Below are 27063 nucleotides of genomic sequence, written 5' to 3' on the forward strand. Positions count from 1 at the left end.
TTAAATGATTAGTAAAGAATTAATTGTAAGAGATATTTGAATCCATGGATACTTCTTTATTTCATACTAGGTTGAGTCTCATGCGTTGCACAAAATTGTTATATTAGTTTTTTTTTTGGTTTAAAGGCATTACGGTTTGGTTAATATTTTTTCAATTTTTTCAATTTTTTCGAGAGACTTTACAATGTGAAGAGCCTACCAACAAAATTTATTTGTATAGAAAGATTTTTTTTTTTGGTTAAAAGTCATTAGGACTTTGGAATTATTTTATTTGTATTCATTAACCATATAGTTAATTTTAAATGATTAGCTTATCATTTTCTAAATTATGAACAATTTTAAAACCCTTTAATAGTTTAAATACTATTATATTATTGATGTTTTTTATTGTATTTTAAATTTTATTACAGTTTATACTATTTGTATTCTACAATTATGACATATTATTTTGGAATTTACGTTCTACATTCATTCTAAAACTAATTAATACATTCAAAAATTTGAAATATGATCATTTTTCTGTTAAACATTGAATCATATTATTATTACTAAAAACCCCATAGTATTGTTTTATATAGTCTTTCAAAATTTCATTGATTTACATAATTTTTGTTTATTTAGTTACTAAAGATTTTAAACATTTTAAATTGAATACTTTAATATATAAAAATAACAAGATAACATAGATTTAGACAGGTGTCAGCCTCTCAGTTGCTTACGTGGCAGTCACTGAAAGAAAGTTTTAGGGTGGCTCACTACTTTATTACAGTATATAAAATTTATCTTTAGAGCATGGCCAATCCTCATTTGAGTGTCTCTAACTTTTAATAATATTAAAAATAATACTTAGAGCTTCACACCCTTGTTTTTATTTTTTCTCCTCCCATTAGTCATCCCTAAGTGTCTTATAATTTTTATTAAAAATGGGAAAATATTGCATTTTATTGTGTTGTCAAATGAAACTAATGTCTTTGAACTGAACTAAAACTTCATAGATGTTAAGCAACTTAACAAACCGTTTTCTGTAGTTGAGGTGGAGCCTTAACTTGCGTTGCAACAAATCTTTTATCATTCTTAAACGGCAAAGACTCTGTAATATGACAAACACAAGTAGAAACAACACAAAATCATGTAGACATGGAACAAAACAAAACAAAAAAAACAGTCGTTTCACACCCAATGATGAATCTGATAGTTTTTTTTTACCATAGTAGATCGAAGCAAATGTGTGTTGACGTTATGGCTCTCATATAAACGTGAATACATAATTATCCCATGAACTTCAAGAACTGGAAAAATGTCAATTACATAACTAAAATTACTCCCAAAAGCATCAATCAATTTCAGTCAAAATCAAATATAGAAATTGTAATTACCGTGAGAAAGAGAAGAGAAGAATGAAACAAATGATCTGCAAAGCAACAAAAACACAGTACCAAGTGATCTGCAAAGCAACAAAAACAACAAATTAAACACCAACCTTTTTTGCTTTCTCGACATTTCTATACTTAATACTTACAAGACAATGATCATAACCAAAACTGCAATAGAAACAGAGAAGCCATATCCTAATGTATATGCTCTTCATTCATTAATGTCTAAAACAAGTTCTCTTCTTCTTACCTCGTCCTCTACAACTCTGTCTGCTTTTACTTGCCCTATAGTTCCCCGCGCCCTGACCTTTATTTAAGAACCACCAAAGAATCACTCTTCTCTGAGTCTTTAGCTTCAACTTGTTTGTCCTGCACATCACATAACGACTTATTTATAAAAAAATATGCATCCTTTATGTTAATGTATGTATGCCTCAACTTTTGGAATTGGTACCAAAATCACAAAGAACACATCAAAACCAAGGAAGACCTATACACAACCTATAAAAAACAAACAACGCCATTCAAACAAAAGCATAACCCAATATGAAGACAGCAATCTTTTTTGTAACTTGAGGCATCTCATTTCGTAACTCCACTTAGAGAACTAGACAAAGAAAAAAGAAATTACTAATCAGAAGAGAATTACACAAGAGTCACAAGACATACCATGTGGCAAGTATTTTAAAGCCCACTTAGTCTCTGCATCCATATCTTCATCTGGATCATCCCTCCGCCGCTTTGCACGCTAAATCCTGACAGCAGCTCTCTTGATAGAAAACTTGACTCACATCACCAGACCAACACTAAACCAAATCCAACCAACCCTAATCACTCAGAAAAGAGGAAGCAGGAGCACCACCATGAGGAAGAAGGAGATATGCTCCAAGTTTCGTTCACATTACGAAGGAGATATGATCCAAATCAACAAAATCAAAATTCACCAATACTAAAAGACGGATGTCACAACAAATAAAGATAGTCCCACAAAAACTTTAAAACTAGAACGAAACGAGATCCATACCTGATACAAGGTTTCGTGAAACCAAGAAGGAAACATCTCAGGACGAAGAAGAAGACGATGACGAGATATCTAATTGATCTGGAAACCGATCAAAACTTCTATTGTTTTGATTAAGTCGATTTGGATGACGACGACGATATATGTATTTGATCTGGAAACCGATCAAAACTTCTGTTGTTCTGATTTCGTCGATTTAGATAAATCGATTCAACTTTCTTCCTTTCAGTGGTATCGAGAGAGAGAGAGGGAAGCAACCGAAAGAAAAGAAAAAGAAAAAAAAACAAAATAAAACAAAACAAAGAGTAACCTCTTGTGAAACACTTAGTGGACTCAGTAGACCGGCCCGTATCCTATCCACAGAGTCTCGGTCCATTGGCTATACTCAGTCCATACAGCTTCGGCCCATTAGCCGAAGCCTTACTCGGCCATTACTCTCTTAGGTCGGTTTAAGCTAAGACTTGTAATCTACTATATATATGCATGTAACCTTGGGAATGATTAATAAGAATCACAAGAGCTTTATCCATAAACTCTATATTCATAACACGTTATCAGCACGATAGTCTCAACCCTAAAACCCTAAGGCAGCCGCCGATTTCTCCTTCTTCCCTAAAATCCTAAACCGCCTCTTATTCTTCATCTCCTTCGAGATTCTCTCTTGATCTCAAAGTTCTTTCTGCTGATACACGAGCATCCTTAGCTCGTGATCGAGTTTTTTCAAAACCCTATCGAGGTTTGTGGTTACTTGGTTCGGGGGTGAGTTCGCGCGCAAGGAGTTGTTCGCGGGAAGCTGTTCGAGTTCGCGGGAAGCAGTTCGAGTTCGCGGGAAGCAGTTCGAGGTTCGAGGTTCGTGAGATATCTGAGGTCTTTAGCTCCCAGATCATATCCGGTCAGAATCCTAAGGTGTTAAGGTAAACAATATCGAACTCTCTCAAAACCTTATGACCGAATTTGAACCTTAAAACTATCGGACCATTAAGACATCCAAGTATACAATCTAACAAACTTTAAATTACCTAAATCCTAAAACTTAAAATCGGATTGTTAGGATTGTTAGATTGATTGATAATTGCACCATATTACATCAAGCTTAAAATCGGCATTGGTTGTTTAAATTGTTTAAAGTTGTTTGATTGTTTGTGTTGCATAAGAACCTAGAATCAAATTGTTAGGATCATAAGATAGAATTTGATCTAACTGTTCTAGGAGATTTAAAACTTGGATTGTTCATGCATATAGAAATCAAACTCGCATAAGATTGTTTAATCGGCTGCATGAACTAGTATTTTGTTCTAGGATTGAATCCGATCAAGAGGAATAATTTTTGTTAATTTTCCATAATCATGAAACATGAATTCGGAATTAAAATATTAACTAGATAAGTTCCTAAAATAATTTAGCAATTATCCAAAAGATTTAAAAGACTAAATCCTAGACTAAATAGGAAACTTAAGAAAAAGGAAATCCTACCTAAAATTGTTGCATGCATTAGCCTATTTGCTTTTGTTGTCTTGCATGCATGAATTTAAACCAAAAACCAAATATGACAAGGCATGGTTCGATCTTAAATATCGCATGGCCTAAGGCATGGTTCGATCTCAAATATCGCATGTCCTATTGATTGAGTGCATGGTTCGATCTCAAATATCGCATGCTAATATTCGGATGTCGGTTTCTGTGATATGCAGATGGCAAAGCTTAAAAGCTTAGAATATGCTAGCCTCAAAGACTCTGGTGATAACTACTTGCAATGGGCATTGGACACCGAGATTAACCTGAAAGCAAAAGATCTTTTCAGATGCATTGAGAGTGAGAATGAGTGTTCCGAAAGGAGCAAGGCTATGGCGTGTTTTTACATGCGTCGCCATATGGATGAAAGCCTCAAAGTGCAGTACCTCCATGTTGAAGATCCTCTTGAACTTTGGACAGAGTTGAAAGACAGATTTGGGTACAAAGAGATTGTGCTACCAAAGGCTCAAGAGGATTGGAGAACAATAAGGATCCAAGATTTTGAATCCTTGTATGAATACCACTTGGAGCTATTTAAGATAGCAACAAATTTAAAGATATGTGGTCTCGAGGTTACTGAAAAGGACTTGATAGAGAAGACACTCTCAACCTTTCACACTAATGACGAACTGCTCCAGCAGCAAATTCGTGAAAGGAACTTCAAAACATATGTATGTATGTTTGAATGGCTATCTGCTCAAGAGATCTTGAAGAAGAGCCCAGAAACAAACACGGTGCATCTCGATGATGAAGATCATGAGAATGATGACCTTCTAGAGACTTCCGATCTCCTTAAAGAGGATGAATGAATTTTTCGGTTTTATTTTGGTTTAAAACTATGCTTTTATGCTTTGATTTATTTCTATGTATTGGATAATTGATTTGGTTTAAATTCAAGGATTTATTTTATAAATTATTTGCCTTATTGAGTTAAAACACAAATGTTGTTTTATATAGAAATGGCTGAGGATATGAGTGAACTAGTGGTGGACAGTGGATCCAGCCACACTATTTTAAGAGATAAAAGATATTTTATAAACCTCACCATGAAAAATGCCAATGTTAGTACAATTGCGGGTATAGCAAATCTTATAGAGGGCTACGGCCAGGCTCACGTGTTGTTGCCTAAGGGAACACACATTGAATTAAGTGATGCCTTATATTCACCCAGCTCCAAGAGAAATTTGTTGAGCTTTAAAGATATAAGATTAAATGGTTATCATGTGGAAACCAAGGGTGAAGGAACTAGAGAGTTCCTATACATTACAGAAAATGTAAATGGACAAAAGAAGGTTCTAGAGACTATACCTGCACTAGCCACTGGTTTATACCATGCTAAGATTAACATGATAGAGGCTAACTTGGCAAAGCATAGAATGTTTAATGAAGAGTTCACTTTATGGCATGACCGGCTAGGCCAACCGGGTTCGAACATGATGCGTAAACTGATTAAGAGTTCGAATGGGCACATCCTAAGTGAAAGGAAAGTTATCCCTAAACATCTCACGTTTGTAGCATGCGCACAAGGGAAACTTGTTATAAGGCCTTCACCAGTAAAAGTCACAAGAGAGACTTTAAACTTTCTGGAAAGGATACAAGGTGATATTTGCGGACCAATACACCCATTTAGTGGGTCGTTTAAATATTTTATGGTGATGATAGATGCATCAACCAGATGGTCGCATGTTTGCTTGTTATCTACAAGAAACCTTGCCTTTACAAAGATGTTGGCTCAAATTATAAGGCTAAGAGCACACTTTCCAGACTTTCCACTTAAGACTATACGTCTAGATAATGCTGGTGAATTCACATCCCAAGCGTTTAATGATTATTGTATGTCCATGGGGGTGAGTGTGGAACATCCTGTGGCACATGTCCATACACAAAACGGACTGGCTGAGTCCTTCACTAAACGAATACAAATGATAGCTCGACCATTGTTAATGAGATCGAAGCTCCCTGTGTCGGCTTGGGGACACGCAGTATTGCATGCAGCAGAGCTCATACGCATCAGGCCATCCAGTGAACATAAATATTCACCATCCCAACTATTAACGGGTCATGAGCCAGACATATCCCATCTCAAGACATTCGGTTGTGCCGTTTATCTTCCGATTGCTCCACCACAGAGAACTAAGATTGGACCTCAGAGGAGGATGAGAATATATGTTGGATATGAGTCTCCCACCATCATAAAGTATCTCGAGCCACTCACAGGAGATTTATTTAAGGCCAGATACGCGGACTGTCAATTTATTGAGTCTGAATTCCCTGTAATGGGTGGTGAGACTAGCAAGCTGGTCAAGGAATTAACATGGAATCAAACATCCTTAAATTGGCAAGATCCTCGAACTCTAGCATGTGATGCAGAGGTTCAAAAGATTATACATTTACAGCAGCTAGCTAATCAATTGCAAGATTCCTTTGCTGACCCAAAGAGAGTGACAAAATCGTACATACCAGCTTGCAATGCACCAGTACGAATTGATGTTCAGAAGGAACACAATACTCAAGTTGCTACAGAGTCTAAAACCCGTTTGAAACGAGGTAGACCATTAGGTTCCAAAGATAAAAACCCTCGAAAGTCTAAAGGTGCAAAACAGACCGAGGTTCAGGGAATTACCGAGAATACAGACATGGCCGGGCCAAATGATAAGGAGCCGGATGGGGTTCAGGACGCTGAACCTCTAGGTCCTGAGAATATTGATAATGATGAGATATCTATCAATTATATCATGTCTAGAATTACTTGGAACCGTAAGGATATTGACGTCGATGATATTTTCGCATACAACGTAGCACTTGAACTAAATGAGGATCTAGAACCCACATCTATATTAGAGTGCACTCAAAGCAAAGATTGGCTTAGATGGAAAGAAGCTATTGATGTGGAGTTAAACTCTTTAAAGAAGAGAAGTGTGTTTGGTCCGATCTTAAGGATAACACCTGAAATTAAACCAGTTGGACATAAGTGGGTCTTTGTAAGAAAGAGAAATGAGAAGAATGAAATCGTGAGATACAAAGCACGGCTTGTAGCACAAGGATTCTCTCAAAGACCAGGCATAGATTATGAGGAGACATACTCCCCTGTGATGGATGCAACGACTTTTAGGTATCTAATAAGTCTGGCTGTAAGGGAAAAACTGGATTTGCGGTTAATGGATGTTGTAACTGCTTACTTATATGGTCCACTGGATAATGAAATCTATATGAGATTACTAGAGGGAATAGAATTCAAAGATAAGAGTAGTTCTCGAGAACAGTACTGCATAAGGCTAGACAAATCGCTTTATGGACTGAAACAGAGTGGTCGAATGTGGTATAACCGATTAAGCGAATTTTTGGCAAAGAAAGGCTATCGGAACGACCCCATGCATATTTATAAAGAAGTTTGCAAACAAAGGATTTGTGATAATAGCAGTCTATGTGGATGATTTGAACATCCTTGGAACCTCTGGGGAAATCGCCCAAACTGTAGAATATCTCAAGAGAGAATTTGAGATGAAAGACCTAGGCAAGACAAGATTCTGTTTGGGATTGCAGCTTGAGTACATAAACAATGGTATCCTTGTGCATCAAAAGGCATATACAGAAAAGGTACTCAAGAGGTTTAATATGGAGCAAGCTCACCCATTGACTAGCCCCATGGTTGTGAGAAGTACACAAGTGGATAAAGATCCATTTGCTCCTAAGAAGGCCGATGAAGAAGTTCTCGGACCTGAAGTGCCTTACCTCAGTGCTATAGGAGCGTTAATGTTCCTGGCTAGCCACACTAGGCCGGACATAAGTTTTGCCGTGAACCTCCTAGCAAGATATAGTTCTTGTTCGACCATAAGGCACTGGAATGGTATAAAACATGTTCTGCGATACCTACAGGGTACGACAGACTATGGTCTATATTACACTAACTATAACAAAGATGGTTTAGTTGGTTTTGCTGATGCATGTTATCTATCCGATCCACACAATGGGAAATCACAAACAGGCTATGTGTTTACACACGGTGGTACAACAATCTCTTGGCGTTCTATGAAGCAAACCCTTGTAGCAACATCATCAAATCACGCAGAGATACTAGCAATGCACGAAGCCAGCCGTGAGTGTGTTTGGTTGCGGTCCATGACTCAGCATATTCGGACAGACAGTGGATTGGAAGACAGCAAAGAGGCAACCGTAATTTATGAAGATAACACAGCATGCATCGCACAGCTCAAGGAAGGTTACATCAAGGGAGATCGGACGAAGCACATATTACCAAAGTTCTTCCATACACATGAACTACAAAAGGCCGGAGAAGTTCTTATAGTGCAAGTTCAGTCAAGTGACAACTCAGCCGATCTCTTCACCAAATTGTTACCGACAACAACTTTCAAGAAGCTCACGCACCAGATTGGAATACGGAGACTTAGGGACTTGGAGTGATGTTTGGATTAGGGGGAGCAATGTATGTGTGCTGTACTCTTTTTCCTTCACCAAGGTTTTGTCCCAATGGGTTTTCCTGGTAAGGTTTTAATGAGGCAGCATCTCCTAAGAACATTGCAGCGATCCCATCCAACATAGGAACAGTCGTTTTGTCCAAGGGGGAGTGTTGTGAAACACTTAGTGGACTCACTAGACCGGCCCGTATCTTATCCATGGAGTCTCGGTCCATTGGCTATACTCAGTCCATACAGCTTCGGCCCATTAGCCGAAGCCTTACTCGGCCATTACTCTCTTAGGTCGGTTTAAGCTAAGACTTGTAATCTACTATATATATGCATGTAACCTTGGGAATAATTAATAAGAATCACAAGAGCTTTATCCCTAAACTCTATATTCATAACATAACCACTAAAATAATGACACGTCTAGTGTCTCTGGGTATCTAAGAGCAAGTTTATTGGGGGGTTCATATAAGGGGAGTTCTTAAATTTTTTATGAATTAATTGTGTACTGTTTGGAATATAAGAACTCATGATCTCTTAGATAAAATTTTCTCTTTTATTGGTAGGTTCTTATTATGGGTCTCTTATTTTTGAAAATATTGTTTTTCAAAATTTTAAAATTTTAAATAGAATAGAAGTGATATAAATGTGTAAACATTTAAGATTTTATAAAATTAAAGAAATATTCCATTTTTATTAATTTTCAAACATACAAAACATAATAAAACATTAATACATAATACAACAGAAGTGCAATTTATAAATGGAGAGAAGGATTAATTATAAATCTATGTGATGCGTTAACATTAAAACAAAATCCCCTGTGGTGCGTGATTTTGTTTGGGTGGTAACAGAATGTGATGCGTGAAAGAGTCACGGTCTCATCACTTGATGCTGAGAAACATGTGATGCGTTAACATTAAAACATGGCAACAGAAATGCGTGATTTTGTTTTGATGTCCAAAAAAAAAATAGAAGAGATGAAATGGCTCTCGAATGAGATCACAATGTATACAACAAAAGATGAAATAACGTTCCAACGAATACTTAAAACGCAAATGAATATGGAACAATGAAGAGATAAATAGTGTGACCTACGATTAAACAGTATCAGATGTATATAAAGATATATCGCAAAACAGCGACTTCGGGACGTTTTAGTGATAGACTTTGGTCGTCGTTTATTCAATTCATGCCAAAATAATTGTGCTTCATATGCCATCGAGAATCCATAATGGCTCAGATGACGCTCGAACGTCAACCAATAGTTACCCGCCAAAGATGGGAGCCTCATAACATGTTGGCAAAGAACTTTGCACTGAGGGTTTGATCAGCATCAACTAGTTAATGCTTGTTGAGACTCATTAGCAAGAAGAAATTAAAAGGCAACAACTCTGTTTGAAGACTCTGTTATGTCCCCCAAATGAAAGGAAGCTACACCAAGAGCGACAAAAGAAGACATATTCCTCTCTTACACTCAAGAATTCGAGAAGAATAAAGAAGTTGATAGACAGTCCATCAACTAAAGTAATAATGTAACAGAGTTACTTAAATAATGGAGAGAATATGATGATTCGCGTGGCTGCACTCTTTTTCCCTTATCATGGTTTTTATCCCACTGGGTTTTTCCATGACAAGGTTTTTAACGAGGCAGCAGTTAACACGCAAAAGATCGACCTCGACGGAGAATGCCAATGAAGGGAGAGATTACATCACTATTCGTTGGGAACTATAAAGCATGTTTACAAAGGTGTTTCCTACTTTAACATTCCGAAAGCATACTCAGAGTATTGGAATGGGGCATCTACGAGACCTATGAAGTTTTTTCGAGGGGGAGTTTACACTACTGTACTCGTTTTCCTTTGTCATGGTTTTTATCCCACTGGGTTTTTCCATGATAAGGTTTTTAATGAAGCAGTGTGTAATTCATCGCTGGTGATGGATACTCAAGGGGGAGTGTTATGAAATAAGTGTGATTATCCATCACAAGACACATGGCATTACACTTGTCTATGTAATATTTGAAGTGTTAACATTTGTCACTACATCTCTCCACTTGTCATTACTAAAACTAAAGGGTAGTGACTCATGTGTTTTGTTGTGTCCTATAAATAAGGGGTTGTGTAAGAGTGTAAAAAATATAGTTTTTGTCTTTGATCAAAAGAAAAAGACTTCCCAATCTCTCTCTCTCGTCCCTACATCTCTCTCTCTCTTGATTATTTCTTGTTCATTTCACAAAATATTACAAACACATATAAATGTATTTGTAGTTATAATTCACAACACCATTTTTTTTTTTTATGTTTGTTTTTGGAAACCTTTGTAATCTTGTTTTTTATATAAAGACCCCGAATTTGAGGAAAAAAAAGAAGCTCCAAACTTTTTTTTTTGTATTTGACCACGAATATTACAGACCGGGCCTGTCTTCTTCATTCTGATTTTGATCCTAAAACATGTAGTTAGCTTCATGCACTAACTTTGATTAAAAATGAATAGATTTTGTTTCCCGCGATTTTCTTTACAATAACCTAGACTTGGATGAATATCATGTTATAGCCTGCGAAAAATGACTAGTATGTCATCGAGAATGTCGAGTTCACAATAGAGTTCTTATAAGGCATTTCTATCGCCATATTAGCTTAGAGAATTATTAGTGTCGGTTGGATATCTCTCATAATCAACGGGTTGACATGGATCTACCTCTCACTTAAATTTAACCACAAATGTAAGGTTGGCTTTTCACATGCATAGTTTACTCCATAATAGATTGGTGACATAACCATATGTAATCACATTGAGTATTTGACCATCATTTCCTCCACACTTAAACAATCATCTCTACTCTTCCTTTTGTAAAAAGCAACGGAGAAGTAGAAGAAAAAAAAATCGGAAAAATACAAAGAGAAACTGATTTACAATTACCATTGGGAATTATCAGCCCTAATATGAGTTTCAAAGGGGATCGTAATAAAAGAGAACAAGAAGAATTTTATATAAGTGGTGTGCTATTATTTACTCTTCTGTTTCTATTGGATCTCCAGCTGCAAGGAACAAAAAATGGAAAAAAAATCTATAAGACTTCTTCATCACTGATTTGTGTGTTCAATAGCGTCTCAAAAAATCATTAGACAACATGCTTTCCAAATTGTATAGTACTATACAAAATTTAGATATTTTTGAGCAAGAGGATAAAGAACAAGAGTTTATTACCCGAGGTGTCATCTTTAGGATGGTTCTCAATGCACTTAAGTAAGAATTTGAAAGTCTCCACCTCACACGGTATGGTTAACGCGCCGCTGTGATCAAATCCATACTCTTCCTCAGCCTTCTCGAGCAAGACCTTGAAAAGAGAGTGGCTAAGAAAGTTTGTGGGTATGATAAATCTCCGGAGCTCGGGTCCAACATATACAGCCAAATACCCTTTAGGAACATCTGGTGGTGACTCAGGGCTATGGCAAGTAGTTTCCTCGTCCGAGTCACAAGTCTTCAAATCCAACAACCTCTTGTTGATAACCGGGGAAATGATTGCTGTGTGCTTTTTAGCCCCCAACTCGCTATCATCTGACTTTGAACCTATTGTGACAGTTTGCCATTTTTGAAGAATCTCCTTTAGTCTCACAATCTGCTTGATCCCGGTTAACTTTACCCCATTGTTTTCATCCATTTTCTCCTTCCAAGGATATATATATATAAAATCTTCCTAGGCAAGCTGCATTTTAAATCCCAAAAACATGATTAAATCAAAGCGAAACAAAAAAACAAAAACAAAAAATTAAATGGGTTAGATCTCAACAAAAATGAAGTCTGGAATAAAAAAAACTAAAATCTAAAAATGAAGTAGCTAGAAGTTTGTAACATCAACCCCATATTAATCGACAAAAACATCAATCCCCACCCCCCTCCCCCAACGTTTTCTTATATATTTTTTTCTTTATTTTACATTTAGTTTTTTTTCTCACGCCAATATATGCAGAGAATCTAATGAACATTCGGAAAAAAATTAGTCCCCATTAATCCAAATCCGTTGAGCAAAATTATTAACAAGAGGAATGAAAAATCGATTACTTATAATCCTCATTACCCTTTCGTGACTATCACATACCAGAAGAGGAACAGAATCGGAACGCTCTTAGACACGAAGAGGAAACGCCATGCAAAAACACAAAAAGAGTGTCAGCAGCTCCGGAAGATTTTTTTTTCTTTTTTCTTTCAAGGATTTTGGGGTTGGATGATGACAAGAGAGATTTCAAGTAGCAGGAACATAATTTTCTATTTTGGATTTTGTAATTCGTTGATTGCCTTTCCATAACAAAATGGTTTTATTGGTCTTCCCGTCACTTTCGCATGTAACTGTTTCTAATTCTAGATTTAGTATTAGATTTTTCAAATGAACCAATTAGTCCTTAATGTATTATTTGTTGTGAATACTTTCGCACGTATATGTTTCTTGTACAGAAGAAGTGACTATGGATATATATATATATATATATATATATATATATATATATATAAGCATCTTACGTGAGGACTGTTAAAAAAAAAAAGAAAAAAAAAACATTCTACGTGACGTATCATATGCAGTAAAACCTCTATAATTTATTAATTTATATAGGTTTCAGTCTATACTAATAAAAGTCAAAAGAATTACTGAAATGTTATCAAAAATTGGTTTATTACTCATATCTATAAATCTTTTGAAAATTACTCAAATGTTTAGTGTCTTGGGGTTAATTACAATTTATCCCTTGGGTTTTGTTTTTTGATTTTGAGTAAAAAAATTAAAAAAATACACATCAGCAAATTAAAATACACATCATTTTCGATTTTCCACATCACTAAGCAGTTTCATCCACTTCGGTACAGTTTTCCAATGTCGGTGAAGCTAGGGCTCGCCGGCGTCGGACTGTTCCCCTTCTTTCATGCTTCTGTACACAAAGGGTAGTCTTAGCCTTGGTTTTACTTCCCGACCACCGTGACTTCACTGTAAATTCAGATCTCACTACAAGAAATATGGACATTGGTAGCACACTGAAAATGCTACTATAGGGTTTTGGTAGCGCTTTCATAAACGCTAGGACATGAGAAGCTATAATAGCACCCCTTACATATCATAGCAGTTTTTTTAATGCTACGATAGTCAGACCTATAATAGCGATAATCGTCTGCTAAAAAATAATATTTTGTAACATTTGATTCATGCTATGATGTAGTTTTTCATGGCCTTTTTCGTGTTATAAAATATTGTTTTATATTATTTTATTAGTGTTATAAGAGATTGTTTTGTATCATTTTATTAGTGGTGTAAAATATTGTTTTGTATCATTTTGTTAATGCTGTTGTAATGTATATTATCATGTGCTATATTTCAATTATTTGAAACCTATATTGCATAAAATATAAATTTCAAATTGATTCATAAATAAAATTAATATTACATTATATTAATAAAACATACATTTTACATAGAGTCATTCTATCAAATACGGACCGACGTACTATTTTCCCCTCGGAACTATTATATCTTGCCAGTTCCCCATCCATCTTTGATATCTTACCAGTTCTTCTTCGAACTTATATATTCGATTTTTCCCCTTTTCTCTCTCGAGCCTCGACGAACCCTAGTTTTTTTCACATTTCTTCTTCTCGTTTCTTCTCTCTTGCCGGTTGCGATGGTGTTAATTCCCATTACCAATCCGCCTCTTGGATTTGATTTCGACGCATAAGCTGAGGATCGGGATGAATTTCATATCAACCAGATTGCGACAGATTTCACGGATGCGGAGGAATCGATTCGTCACAACGTATACCCAGAAAGTGATGATGAGGCTGAGGAACATGTTCGTAGTGGTCCTGCGAGAAGGGGGACACCCATCGTTCGTGGTAACGGTTCAATGTTCAAAGGGGAAAGCTTCTACAATGGAATCGCTTTTAAGGAGTGTGTTCTCGACTATGCGCAGGTAAGCGGTTGTAACCTGAAGCAGTACACCAGCAACTCTTCCTCTTTCGCAGACATTTGAAGAACAGCTCGAAGATCCAGAGACATTGCTCATGATTTTGAGTGAGAGAAAAATAGAGAGATTTCTTTTTCGATTTCGATTTTTAGGGTTCTTAGTTGCCAATTTGGGGTTTCTCGATTTAAAATAGAAAAAGAAGAAGTAGGGTTGGGGGGTCGGGTTGTTTATGTTACCCGGGTTCTAAATTGGTTTCATACTGGTTTAATATGGGTTTCTATCGGGTTTTGTACCAAAACCGTGTAAATCGAGTTCGATGGGGAAATAAGCATAGAAGTATGGATTAGGGGGGATATAGACCGAATATATAAGTCCGAAGGAGAACTGGTAAGATATCAAAGATCGATGGAGAACTGGCAAGATATGATAGTTTTGAGGGAGAAATAGTACGTCGGTCCATCAAATACCCAAAAAATACAAATGCTTGAATCACCAACCAAATCAAAAAAAAAAAGCCAAGTATAAAGAAACCGAAGCAGCTCTAGTAGATCTCCAACTCATACCATTTAACAGCCAACACCATTCCAGCAGCATATCACCTTAGAGCCTTTGGCTTTATGTGAACTCTCTATTTCTTCATAGAGTCATAACACATATGCAGAGACCAATAACAATTGCCATGCCTGAAGGATCTTGCTACTCAAGCTTGTCTTCCTTCTTAACAGTTGTCAAACACAAGCAAGAAGCAGGTTTTTGTTGAACAACCTGAAATCAAGAAACCGAAATAACATAAGCAGACAGACATATCTGGTCCTAGGATCACCAATTGAAGTTTTTCTCTGCAAAGTTCACCATCAAACAACAACGTAAATAAACAAAACCAAATACCAAACACAAGCTATTAGAAGGATCAAAGGAAGAGGACCCAAGAACTTGAGTTATATACATGTGATGTCTCTGCTTCAGTTACTCTAATCACTTGCTCCTACACACACATAAATCAGATTCAAAATCAATCAGAGAAAAGCCATACTTGTAACATCCGCAAACCAAAAATTAGTTTTTGGGGATGGGTGTCGATCGACACCAAGGGGGTGTCGGTTGACACCAAGGGGGTGTCGGTTGACACCACTAAATTCTGGTTTGACCAGATTGAGTTTTTAATCGATTTGGTTTGGTTTGGTTTTAGGAAACCATTGAACCGGGTTATTTAAGCGGGTTTCAACACAAGAAGGGTTTTGGGAAGTTTATTTTGTCGCCGCATTGTTGTTTTTGAGAGAAAGGAGAGAAAAGCATTGTTCTTGAGATTTTGAGAGAGATTGGTGAGATTCCTGGCTGTTCTTGAGAGTTTTTGAGCTAGGAAGGATCTACAAGCTTGCTAGGAGGGTTGGATTCGTTGCTATTGGTCTTAATCTTCCTGCAAAGAGGTGAGTGCATGACCATGGTTTATCTAAGATAAGATCTCTAGTTTTTCTGTGATTTGGTGCTTATGTGGTTGTTTCTTTGAGTTCTCTATGGTTTTTCGTCGCTGCTATGGCTGGGTTTGGCTTCTGGGAATGCATGGAGCGGATTAGAGAAGATTGGAGGCGAGATTTGGAGTTTTTTATCGAAGGAAATCGATGCTCGGCATCGGTGTCGGTCGACACCAGTTGGGGTGTCGGTCGACACCAACGCGAGGACGGCTCGAGACTTTGGCGAGTGTCGATCGACACCATGTGGAGGTGTCGGTCAACACAAACTAGGGTTTTCGGGAGTGTCGGTCATGGTGTCGGTCAACACCAGATTGTCAGTGTCGATCGACACCATCTGGTGTCAGTCAACACCCTTCTTTTAGCTACGACGGATGTTGCATGCTTTGTATATTGCTTGGTTTATTTATTGATTGTTGATTGTGGCATGTAGAGATCTTATTTCTTGTGTGTATAGCCTAGTAGATGGGAGGACTGACTCATGCATCTCAATATGTGTTTGTGGTGCACGTAAAGGCAAAGTGTGATGGTGGAATCAAGGCAATGAAGAGGAAGATATTCTAGGGACTCGATTTGATGTTGTCTAACATTGCTAGGTTACTAGAGTTGGGTCATTAGAACATTGCTAGGTTGCTGGTTCTATGTTTCCTGTTATTTGATTATTGGATATTGTTGATGTTATATTTATTGGTTATATTATTGGATATTTATTGGATATTGAGATTGGTTATTCCGCTGATGATTGTGATTGTGGTTAGGTGGCTAGTGGGTATGGAACCACTAGTTGTAGTTTATTTACTATATTATATTTATTATTTATTATTTAAAAAAAAAAAGGTGAGTCCTTTCAATACTACATCTCATCTTCGATCTTAATTCAATAACCTAAACGAGAAAGAAAAAAATTAGCAGAAGATTCAAGTCTTTAACCTAAACGAATATCACAAGAACGAAACAAATCTGACCTGAAGAGAAGGGGATAATCCAAATTAGAATGACTTTTGGCTGAAAACCCAGAAAGTGAACCAGCATCTGTCCCTGAGAAAAACAAACGGAAACCAAAATCAATCACAATCTGACAATAATAGAATGATACTGAGTGTGTTTGATTCCGATGAACAAGTAAGTTTCGATGGTGGTACTGTAATTTTGCTTCCTCCGATTGCTACGAATGATCCGATTTTGCCTTGGGTTTGGTCTTTGGTTGCGTCTATACAGATGAGAACGGTAGCTCGAAGGCAAAGAAGACAAGCTAATGAAAAATCCGGGACACAGAGAGAAGCTATCGACGAAGAGAAGAGGAAGAGTTTCTCTCACACACAAAAAAAAAAGAAGAAGAAAAGAGGAGCGTGAGACAGCACAGCGAAGGGAAGTCAGAAAGAAGGAAGGTAGTCCATTGATTTTAATAAAATCAACGGTGTGTATTAAACTAAGGGGTGATCCTTCACTCTATGGATTAACCAATCAGAAACCAGCTTTTCTATTTACATTTTAAAATTTGTAATACTTGAAATATTTTTTTTTTAATTACTAGATTAATACTTGAATTTTGTTTATTTTTGATATATTTTATGAAATTGGTGTTAAATTATTTACAATTAAAAATTTAGTGTTTATGGTTAAGAGTTAGTAGTTTCAAATCCTATACCCTAAATCACAACCCTTATACCCTATATCCTAACATCAAAGACTCTCTATTACTTTCATTTTTATTTCTATTTTGTAATAAAACAATAATAGTTTCTATATTTTCATTGTTATTATAAGTAGAAAATTTAATCATTTACAATTAAAAGTTTACTATTTGTATTTATATTATAAGTAGATTTATATACTCTTATACCCTAAATTCTAATTCAAAATTCAACTAACTTTTTATTCTTATTTTGTATTTTCAATAATTTTTATTTTATTAGATATGTTAAGTTATATTTCTTTTTTTCTTAATTCGTTATATTTCTTTTTTTCTTAATTTTGAAATAGAAAAATATTCTACATATGAATCTCTATACCTTAGATAAACCCTAAATCCTATTTCATAAACTTTAAATCAAATATCATGAATTCTTTTTGTTGTTGTAAGTTGATAATGTTATTTTAGTGATTTTGGAGAATGTTAAGAGATTGATAAAAAAAAATCTATAACTTATTTTATTGAATTATCACAAACTGTTTGTAGTAGAAAATTTGCATAATTCAGAATACATTTCCTATAAAAAGATGCAAAATGCTAAATATAATAAAAATTGTCACAACTCACAAGTCTCATATAATAAACTCTCACAAGTCCCCCATTTCGTCCCACATTCTTGCAAGTATTCTATCTAAATTTAGCAGTTTCTAGCATCACAATCTTTCACCTCGTATGCCATATTTGCAACTGAATCAAATCCAATGTAGGCAAAGAACTGTGTCTGGACCAGCAAACTCAAGACAACATCCAATATATTTCCTGAAGCTTTTCTGACCACTCACCATCGATGAAACTTGATATCTTGTGTTTTTATGTGATTTTAAAGCTTAATTATTCATTGTTTTGTGCATATTCATGAGCATTTAGGTTGTTTAGGTTGCATTTTGCATCAAGTTTGGTATTTCAGGTGTTGGAGTAGAGATGTACAAGGAATATGTGCTTTGGAGCTAAATAAGTCAAGAATTTGCAATATAATGGAAGATGATATCTTGTGTTTTTATGAGTTTTTAAAGCTTAATTCTTCATTGTTTTGTGCATATTCATGAGCATTTAGGTTGTTTAGGCTGCATTGTGCATCAAGTTTGGTATTTCAGGTGTTGGAGTGGAGATATGCAAGGAAAGTATGCTTTAGAGCCAAATAAGTCAAGAATTTGCAAGGAAATGGAAATGAGGACAAGAAGGCCGAACAATCAACCAGCCGATCGACCAAATGGTCGATTAACGTATCACCAGATTCTCGGACTTCAGCTGATCGACCAACCAATCGACCATTTGGTCGATCAAAGCGCTATCGGATTCCTCGGACTGGACACAGGATAAAACGATCGACCAAAGCAATCGACCAAATGGTCGATCGTGACGCGAGCCGAGACTTCAGAGACTTGGTCAATCGACCAAGCAATCGACCAAATGGTCGATCGTGATGCAAGCTGGACTTCGGACTTCAAGGTGCAAGACTTCGGAGACTTGAGCGATCGACCAACCGATCGACTAAATGGTCGATCACGACGGAGGACCAATAGACCAAATGGTCGATCAAGTGGTCGATCGTGCGCCATTTTGAGACCAAAACCCGGTTTGTTCCGGTTTTCTCTGAATTGTTTATTTTCAATCCGGTTTGTTCCGGTTTAGTTTATGTTTTCCTATAAATACTCAAGCCCTAATTGTGGAGACTTATCTCTTATCTTATCTATTATCTCTTGTATTAGCTTTTGTTAAGTAGCTACCTAGGGTTCTTATGCTTTTCCATACTTGGTTTTGTTGAATCTTTGGTGGATTTCCCAGTTTTAATAGTAGTTTGTCTTTCAAATCTCTTAATCTACTAGCTTTTGTTATGATTTCACAAAGAGAAACCTCTTTCCTTTGTGTGATCATGATGATTAGTGAGTAGATCTTTTAAGAACTTTGGGCTTGGTAGATTAGGGAGATAGATGGTTGATCGATGATGTCTAGGGCTTTATTTATGCATTTCCTATCTTGATTTGTGATAATATTGCTAGATAGCCTTGATCAAGCTTAAATCTAGACTTTAGGATTTCCATGCCCACAAGGTGTTTGATGAAATTCCTGAACCAAACTTTTCAAGAGCTTTGCATTCCTAGCCAATGGAAATTGATGATTAGGGTGCTTAGTGGTATTTGAACTTGTTCTTATTGCATGTTTGTCTTGTGATTACCTTTGGAAATTGTTGATTATCACTTGATTAGCATAGGATCTCTATCATGGAAATGAATTGATTTGCATTAGTGTTCTAGCCATAGGATTGTTCTTGATTGTTACTTAGACATCTAGGATTGATTAACTATCTCCCAAGTCAATTACCTTGCCCAAGGTTCTCTTGTTAATTCTTGATTTTCAGTATTGTTGCTAGTTGTGTTCTTTTTGCCTTGAGTTTGCATTGTCTTGTTTCCTTTCTTTGAATCATTTTTGTTAGTTAAGATTGTGACAAAGAACTTTCCTTGTTTAAGAATAGATTAAGCATCTTTTTGTATTCCTAGTGTGTTGATTAATGCAAATTGTGGATTGATAATTTAATTGAAGTAAAGTACTACACCAATTTGGCGCCGTTGCCCGTTTGCATTCTAATTGACCATTAGGATTTCATACTTGCTCGAGACTATTCATTTACTTTACACTGTTTGTTGCTTGGTTTGCATTGGTGGTTTGTCTTTGATTTTCAGGGTGTATGAACTTGAGAAGCCACGGTTTAGCAAACTTGTTTCAGCCTGTTGACGACGTATCCCGACTTGAAAGAGAGAACCGCCGTTTAGCCCGCCAAGCCATGGAGAACAACCCTCCTCCAGCCGCTGGTCATAATGGAAATGATCAGCCCAACGAAAACCAAGCTCCTATCCATCCTCCAAGACAACCACGAGTCATTGGAGCCTTTGATCAACCAAACATTCATGGGAACCGCCAAGGAATTAGAGCACCCACTGTTGAGAACAACAACTACGAAATCAAGTCAAGTCTTATCAACATGGTGCAAAGCTCAAAGTTCCATGGTCTGCCTATGGAAGACCCTCTTGACCACTTGGATCAGTCTGATATGATGTGTGGGACAGTGAAAATCAACGGTATCTCGGAAGATGCATTCAAACTCCGCCTCTTTCCGTTTTCTCTTGGAGATAGAGCTAGGACTTGGGAGAAGAACCTACCAGTGGGATCCATCACCTCGTGGGATCAATGCAAGAGAGCTTTCCTATCCAAGTTCTTCTCAACTACAAGAACAGCAAGGTTGAGAAATGAGATATCAAGCTTTGCTCAAAAGGGAAATGAGAGTTTTTGTGAAGCATGGGAGAGATTCAAGGGCTATACTATGCAATGTCCTCATCATAGTTTCTCCAAGGAGTCTCTTCTTAGCACATTGTATAGAGGAGTGCTACCAAAGATAAGAATGTTGCTTGACACAGCAAGTAATGGAAACTTCCTTGGGCAAGATGTTGATGTTGATATGACTTTGGTGGAGAATCTTGCTCAAAGTGATGGTAACTATGGGGAGGATTATGATAGAATTCCACGAGATCACTCTAATATGAATGAGCATCACCGCAAGGAGATCAAAGCATTGAATGAAAAGATGGATAAGATGATTCTTGCCACTCAAAAGCCAGTCCATTTTGTTACCGAGAGTAATGTTTATCAAGGGTATCAAGAGGGAATGGAAGCTTGTGTTGAAGGACAAGAAGAGGTCAACTACGTGGGTGGCCAAGGCTATAACAAGTTCAATCCTAATTACCGCAACCACCCTAACCTCTCTTACCGCAGCACCAATGTGGAGAACCCACAAGATCAATCTTACCCGCCCCAAAAACCACCTGGTTTCCCTTCCCAACCCAACCATCAGCCTCAACCTCAAGGAAACTACCAAGGCAAGCCTCAAAGCTATTCCCAACCTCAACAACAACTGACTGCACCACATCCTCAATTTCAAGTAGATGACACAAATGCTCTACTTAGACAACTCCTAGAAGGACAAGGAAGAGGAGCCATTGAACTTGCTACACAAATGAAAGCCATACACAACAAGGTTGACAATGTCTATGGTGAGTTAAATGCTAAGTTTGAAAGGTTGCAAACACAAGTTCAGGGACAAGCTTCTTCCTCTTCAACAAAACAAATGGGTTCTCTACCGGGAAAATAAGAACAAAACCCAAAGGCGTTTTGCAATGCTATCTTCAAGGAAGAAGTGAACAGGGTTACTAGTATGAGTTTCGAAAAATCAAAAATGGATAGCCATGCTGATGAGAATGAAAGGTCTATTGAAGAGATCTCTTCTCTCCTATATGGTTCTGCTGCTGAAAGTTTGGTGGTTGCTAAAGTTGAAAAATCTGAGAAGGGATTAAGGGGAAAGGAGATAGTTGCAAATGAAGTTGAAAAGAAAGATGAACCAAGTGTTGCTCCTCCTCTTTATAGTCCTCCATTTCCATGTCCACAAAGGGTTCTTACAAAGGCCAAAAAGAAAGTGCTCTCAAGTTTTAAAGCTAATATGAATAGAGCTTGAGCACCTTTGCCTTATGTGGATAGCTTGTCTCAAGTTCCTAGCCATATAGAGTTCATCAAAGCCATTCTAGCAAACAGAGAGAAGGTGAAAGAGATCATGGGAATTTTTGATTCACCAAGTGAACAACAACCAAGTCCAAAAACACTTTCCAAGCTTGAAGATCCAGGCAGATTTACTATACCTTGCTCACTTGGTGCTTTTCAACTTGATGATGCCTTATGTGATTCAGGAGCAAGTGTTAATGTGATGTCACTTGAGATGGTAAAGAGTCTTGGGATCAAAAACATGAAGCAACCCTCTTCTTCCATCACATTTGGAGATGCCTCCTCAAAATCTCCACTTGGTTTGATTGAGAACTATCCACTCAAGGTTGGTGATTGCACAGTTCCAACAGACTTCATGATAGTTAAGATTAAAGAAACCAACAAGCTCCCTCTCATACTAGGAACTCCCTTTCTCAACACTGTGGGGGCAAGTATTGATTTCCCAAATAAGAGAGTAACTCTTCTTCATGTGAATCCCAACACATCTTATCCTATCAAACCTTCTTCCTCTACAATTTTTTGTGCAACAATCACTAGTGAAGAAGTGGTAACTAAGGAAGAGCATAGAGACTTGAATGATCAACATCAAGAGCTCCAAGTTGATAAAGTGGAGATTAAAGAGACCACAAAGCTTGATGAGGACATTTTGGATGGTGAGTGTTTAGACTCCTTGTTTGATGACCTCAAAGCTGATTCAAGAGAAGGGGATTTGGGTCAAGCAAATAAAGTTGTTGACAAGAAGAAGAGGAAGAAGAAACAAAACCACCTTCCCACCATTGTTTCTTCTCCTATGACTTTGTGTTTGCATCCCTTGGGGCTTGTTGATGGAGCAATAGAGTACAAAGTGAAGCACAAAGGTCCTTCTCTACCCTTTGCAAGTGTCAAAGCCAAGCTAGATCCCAAGTATCATTATGACAAAGATAAGCTTCATGAACTTCTCTCAAGTGTCATTACAATCAACCTCCATTCTCCTTCCACCAAATCAACAGGATTTCATGGGAGCACTAAAACTCCTCCTATCACTCCATTCCCTAAGGTTCACAACTAGGGCCAAGGTATGGTCCTAACTTCCCATTGTATATATCATTTGAGTCTTGTTTTCTTTATTTTGTTAGTCTTTCTCTTGGACTTTTCTCACACAGGGACTGTGTGAATTAAGTTTAGGGGAGGGACCAGCCATCTAACATTATGTTCTGTTTTGATTTTCATGTTTTGTGTGATGCATTGTTAATAGCTATGTTTTGAGAAAAATCAAAAAAAAATTTGAATATTTTTAAAAAACCAAAAACAAATGAATGTAACTTTGTATATTCATTTTTGTGTTTAGGATTGAGTCTAGAAGCATTTAGTATGCATTTTCACTTGCATTTGGGATAATAATAAAATTGCCTTGTAAAGGTTGAGTTTTAGGATTGAACCCACATCGCTCATTTATAGTTCATTGGTGCTTGTTTAATCTTTGGGAAAAAATGAAGAATCTAGGCTTAAAAGCATTGTGTCACTTGAAAGCATCTTCTTCTAGTGTAAAGCTTGCTTGATAATTGCTACATCTCTATATTATTTGGACTTTAATTTGATCTTTAAATTATCTTGCATATGGACTATGAATGCTAGCTCATGGAACTTTCATTTGGGTTAACTATCTCTATTTGCCACTCTATTTAGTTTAACCCAATCTCTTGCCACACCTTTGAACCCCAGCCTTTTCTTTCAAGCCTTGTATTGATTTGTTGAGTGAGGCCTTTTCTTGATAATACTATAGGTTGTGAAATGTTGAGAGTATTGAGAATGACAAAGAACTGTCTCTTGTTTTTAGCTAGGCTTGGAATCTTTATAGCTAGCTAATATGACTGGTTTTGAAGGAAATAGGTGGTTAGAATGTTGATTTGGGTTCAAGTTTGGGAACAAGAAAGAATAAGAAGGGAAATAAAGGTTTACTTGGTCAAAAGAAAAGAAAAGTCTCTAAGGTTAAGTTGGTTATAAGCTCTAAATCTCAAAGAAAAGGGATAGAAAGTATTGTTATAATCTCCAAGAATCAAAATGAAAAGATTAAAGGAAAATCAAACAAGATTGGGAGTATAGCAAATAATGAATAAGAAAGAAAAGGAGCTAGTGTTGAAAGCAAGAACAGCCTTAGAGATACAATAAAAATAAAGGAATAAGACCATAAGTAAAGAAGAAAAACGGGTTAAGTTGAATAAGGTTGAGTTTTTGGGTTAGAAAAGAAGATAAGAAAGATGAGAAAAGGGGTAGAAAAGATTTTAGGTGGATAGAACATGAAGAGCTAAGCTTTGTATGCCCAAATTATTCTCGGTCTTAGATAGATTTCATGACTGTCTAGCATTCCTCTTTGTTTGAGAGTTAACCACCCAAAAACACCAATATCCAACCACTTTATAAACAGCCTTTACCTTAAACCAATTGAGCTTGATTTATTTTCCATTTGCAAGATCACACCAAACACTTTAATGAATGTGAAAGAGATGTTCAATAGGATTGCAAGTCTTTGCCAATAGATAGAAGATGAACTAGAGTTATGCATTGTGTTAAGCATAGAAAAATATTTGTAAGGACTTTGATTGATCTTAGCACCATTGAACTACATCTAAGGACTTTGGTTTGAATCCTTTATCTCATGTCTTTAGGTTCTGAGTCCCATCTTTAGACCTCTCTCCCTTGTTCTTCACTTGGTTTTTGCTAGAGGACTAGCAAAGTATAAGTTTGGGGGAGTTGATATCTTGTTTTTTATGAGTTTTTAAAGCTTAATTCTTCATTGTTTTGTGCATATTCATGAGCATTTAGGTTGTTTAGGCTGCATTGTGCATCAAGTTTGGTATTTCAGGTGTTGGAGTGGAGATATGCAAGGAAAGTATGCTTCGGAGCCAAATAAGTCAAGAATTTGCAAGGAAATGGAAATGAGTACAAGAAGGCCGAACAATCGACCAGCCGATCGACCAAATGGTCGATTAACGCATCACCAGATTCTTGGACTTCAGCCGATCGACCAACCAATCGACCATTTGGTCGATCAAAGCGCTATTGGATTCCTCGGACTGGACACATGAAAAAACGATCGACCAAAGCAATCGACCAAATGGTCGATCGTGACACGAGCCGAGACTTCGGAGACTTGGCCAAGCAACCAAGCAATCGACCAAATGGTCGATCGTGACGCAAGCTGGACTTCGGACTTCAAGGTGCGAGACTTCGGAGACTCTAGCGATCGACCAACCGATCGACCAAATGGTCGATCACGACGGAGGACCAATCGACCAAATGGTCGATCAAGTGGTCGATCGTGCGCCATTTTGAGAGCAAAACCCGGTTTGTTCCAGTTTTCTCTGAATTGTTTAATTTCAATCCGGTTTGTTCTGGTTTAGTTTATGTTGTCCTATAAATACTCAAACCCTAATTGTGGAGACTTATCTCTTATCTTATCTATTATCTCTTGTATTAGCTTTTGTTAAGTAGCCACCTAGGGTTCTTAAGCTTTTCCATACTTGGTTTTGTTGAATCTTTGGTGGATTTCCCAGTTTTAATAGTACTTTGTCTTTCAAATCTCTTAATCTACAAGCTTTTGTTATGATTTCACAAAGACAAAACTCTTTCCTTTGTGTGATCATGATGATTAGTGAGTAGATCTTTTAAGAACTTTGGGCTTGGTAGAGTAGGGAGATAGATGGTTGATCTTTGATGTCTAGGGCTTATTTTATGCATTTCCTATTTTGATTTGTGATAATATTGCTTGATAGCCTTGATCAAGCTTAAATCTAGACTTTAGGATTTCCATGCCCACAAGGTGTTTGATGAAATTCCTGAACCAATCTTTTCAAGAGCTTTGCATTCATAGCCAATGGAAATTGATGATTAGGGTGCTTAGTGGTATTTGAACTTGTTCTTAATGCATGTTTGTCTTGTGATTACCTTTAGAAATTGTTGATTATCACTTGATTAGCATAGGATCTTTATCATGGAAATGAATTGATTTGCATTAGTGTTCTAGCCTTAGGATTGTTCTTGATTGTTACTTAGACATCTAGGATTGATTAGCTATCTCCCAAGTCAATTACCTTGCCCAAGGTTCTCTTGTTAATCCTTGAGTTTCAGTATTATTGCTATTTGTGTTTGTTTTCCTTGAGTTTGCATTGCCTTGTTTGCTTTATTTGGGTCATTTTGATTAGTTAAGTAGTGACATAAGAACTTTTACTTGATTAAGAATAGATTAAGCATATTTGTGTATTCTTGGTGAGTTGGTTGATTGCAAATTGTGGATTGATAAATAATTGATACTGAAAGTTACTACATCAGAAGACACACATTTGGATGCACACAAGATGATTGATGATTCAGAACCAGTCTGCAGTCCCTCAAAGATCGACGTATGAAGACCTTTCCTTGGGATTTAGCTCCAGATTTATTCACCAAAGTTATTGGAAATTGAGTAAAATTTGCAATGCAGGTGATTTCAAGACAATCGGATGTGTGTGTAAGGAGTTATACCTGTTTTAGTGAGCGTATATACAGCCAGAACTGGAGATCAGATGGACCAAGGTGCGAAGACACACGCGGCCACACCACTCGGCCAAGCCATGGCCGCTGGAGATCAGATGGACCAAGGTGCGAAGACACACGCGGCAACACCACTCGGCCAAGCCATGGCCGATGGAGTTCAAATGGTTGAAGGTGCGAAGACACACACGGCCACCACACGCGGCCAAACCAAGGCCGAGGGAAGACACGCGGCCACACCACTCGGCCAAGCCATGGCCGATGGAGTTCACACCAAACTTGTTTTATTTTTGACCTGGGTTTGACCCAGTTTGTTTTGGGTTGACCTAGGTTGATGTGACCCGAAGACACGGTCACGATACGATCGCGGTACGGATGCGGCTTGAGCTCTCTGTCAACTTTCAATCGGTGAAACTTTTCTCGACCGAGGTTCTTGGCTTCGGATCTAGGAGAGAATCAAACGAGGGAAACGGAGTTTGAAGGAATTCAAACGAGCCGTTCGGGAGATACGTCGGGAAGCCACGAACGGTTCAATCGGACGGTATGGATGCGGAACGAGCGGA

At 37.2% G+C, this 27063-nt stretch overlaps 2 protein-coding genes, 1 long non-coding RNA gene and 1 other non-coding gene across 6 annotated transcripts; 1 reads left to right on the top strand and 3 right to left on the bottom strand.

Moving 5' to 3' along the window:
* Nucleotides 1–1187: 1187 nt before the first annotated feature.
* LOC104710849 (uncharacterized) lies at nucleotides 1188–2179 on the bottom strand. 2 transcript variants are annotated; one of them, XR_015565016.1, is made up of 4 exons: nucleotides 2043–2179; nucleotides 1624–1742; nucleotides 1377–1444; nucleotides 1188–1289 (listed from the first exon to the last, which is right to left on the bottom strand). It is a non-coding gene; the product is annotated as an uncharacterized LOC104710849 (long non-coding RNA). The 2 variants fall into 2 exon arrangements; XR_755101.3 differs by lacking the exon at nucleotides 1188–1289 and having other exon boundaries at nucleotides 1319–1444.
* A 1906-nt stretch (nucleotides 2180–4085) lies between these two features.
* LOC147938223 (uncharacterized) lies at nucleotides 4086–4715 on the top strand. The gene has a single exon (XM_087465534.1). The coding sequence runs from the start codon at nucleotides 4086–4088 to the stop codon at nucleotides 4713–4715; it is 630 nt and encodes a 209-aa protein (XP_087321660.1).
* A 6382-nt stretch (nucleotides 4716–11097) lies between these two features.
* LOC104710848 (protein SMALL AUXIN UP-REGULATED RNA 12-like) lies at nucleotides 11098–12612 on the bottom strand. Of its 2 annotated transcripts, none has more exons than XM_010427506.2 (3): nucleotides 12433–12612; nucleotides 11541–12039; nucleotides 11098–11371 (listed from the first exon to the last, which is right to left on the bottom strand). In XM_010427506.2, exons 2-3 carry the CDS (start codon nucleotides 11992–11994, stop codon nucleotides 11343–11345), a joined length of 483 nt encoding a protein of 160 aa, XP_010425808.1. In that variant the 5' UTR covers nucleotides 11995–12039; nucleotides 12433–12612; the 3' UTR covers nucleotides 11098–11342. The 2 variants fall into 2 exon arrangements, with proteins under 2 accessions (XP_010425808.1, XP_010425809.1); XM_010427507.2 differs by having other exon boundaries at nucleotides 12412–12611.
* Nucleotides 12613–20678: 8066 nt separating this feature from the next.
* On the bottom strand, nucleotides 20679–20785 carry LOC147938224 (small nucleolar RNA R71). The gene has a single exon (XR_015567480.1). It is a non-coding gene; the product is annotated as a small nucleolar RNA R71 (small nucleolar RNA).
* Nucleotides 20786–27063: the final 6278 nt, after the last annotated feature.

This window comes from Camelina sativa, chromosome 9, assembly GCF_030686135.1.
Source record: "Camelina sativa cultivar CO46 ecotype springtype chromosome 9, ASM3068613v1".
Taxonomy (NCBI): Eukaryota; Viridiplantae; Streptophyta; class Magnoliopsida; order Brassicales; family Brassicaceae; genus Camelina; species Camelina sativa.

Coding starts and splice junctions, on each gene's coding strand:
- LOC147938223 (XM_087465534.1), top strand. CDS start 4,086: ATGGCAAAGCTTAAAAGCTTAGAATATGCTAGCCTCAAAGACTCTGGT.
- LOC104710848 (XM_010427506.2), bottom strand. CDS start 11,994: ATGGATGAAAACAATGGGGTAAAGTTAACCGGGATCAAGCAGATTGTG. Junction 11,372..11,540: donor TCCTAAAGATGACACCTCGG/GTAATAAACTCT, acceptor TGTTCCTTGCAG/CTGGAGATCCAATAGAAACA.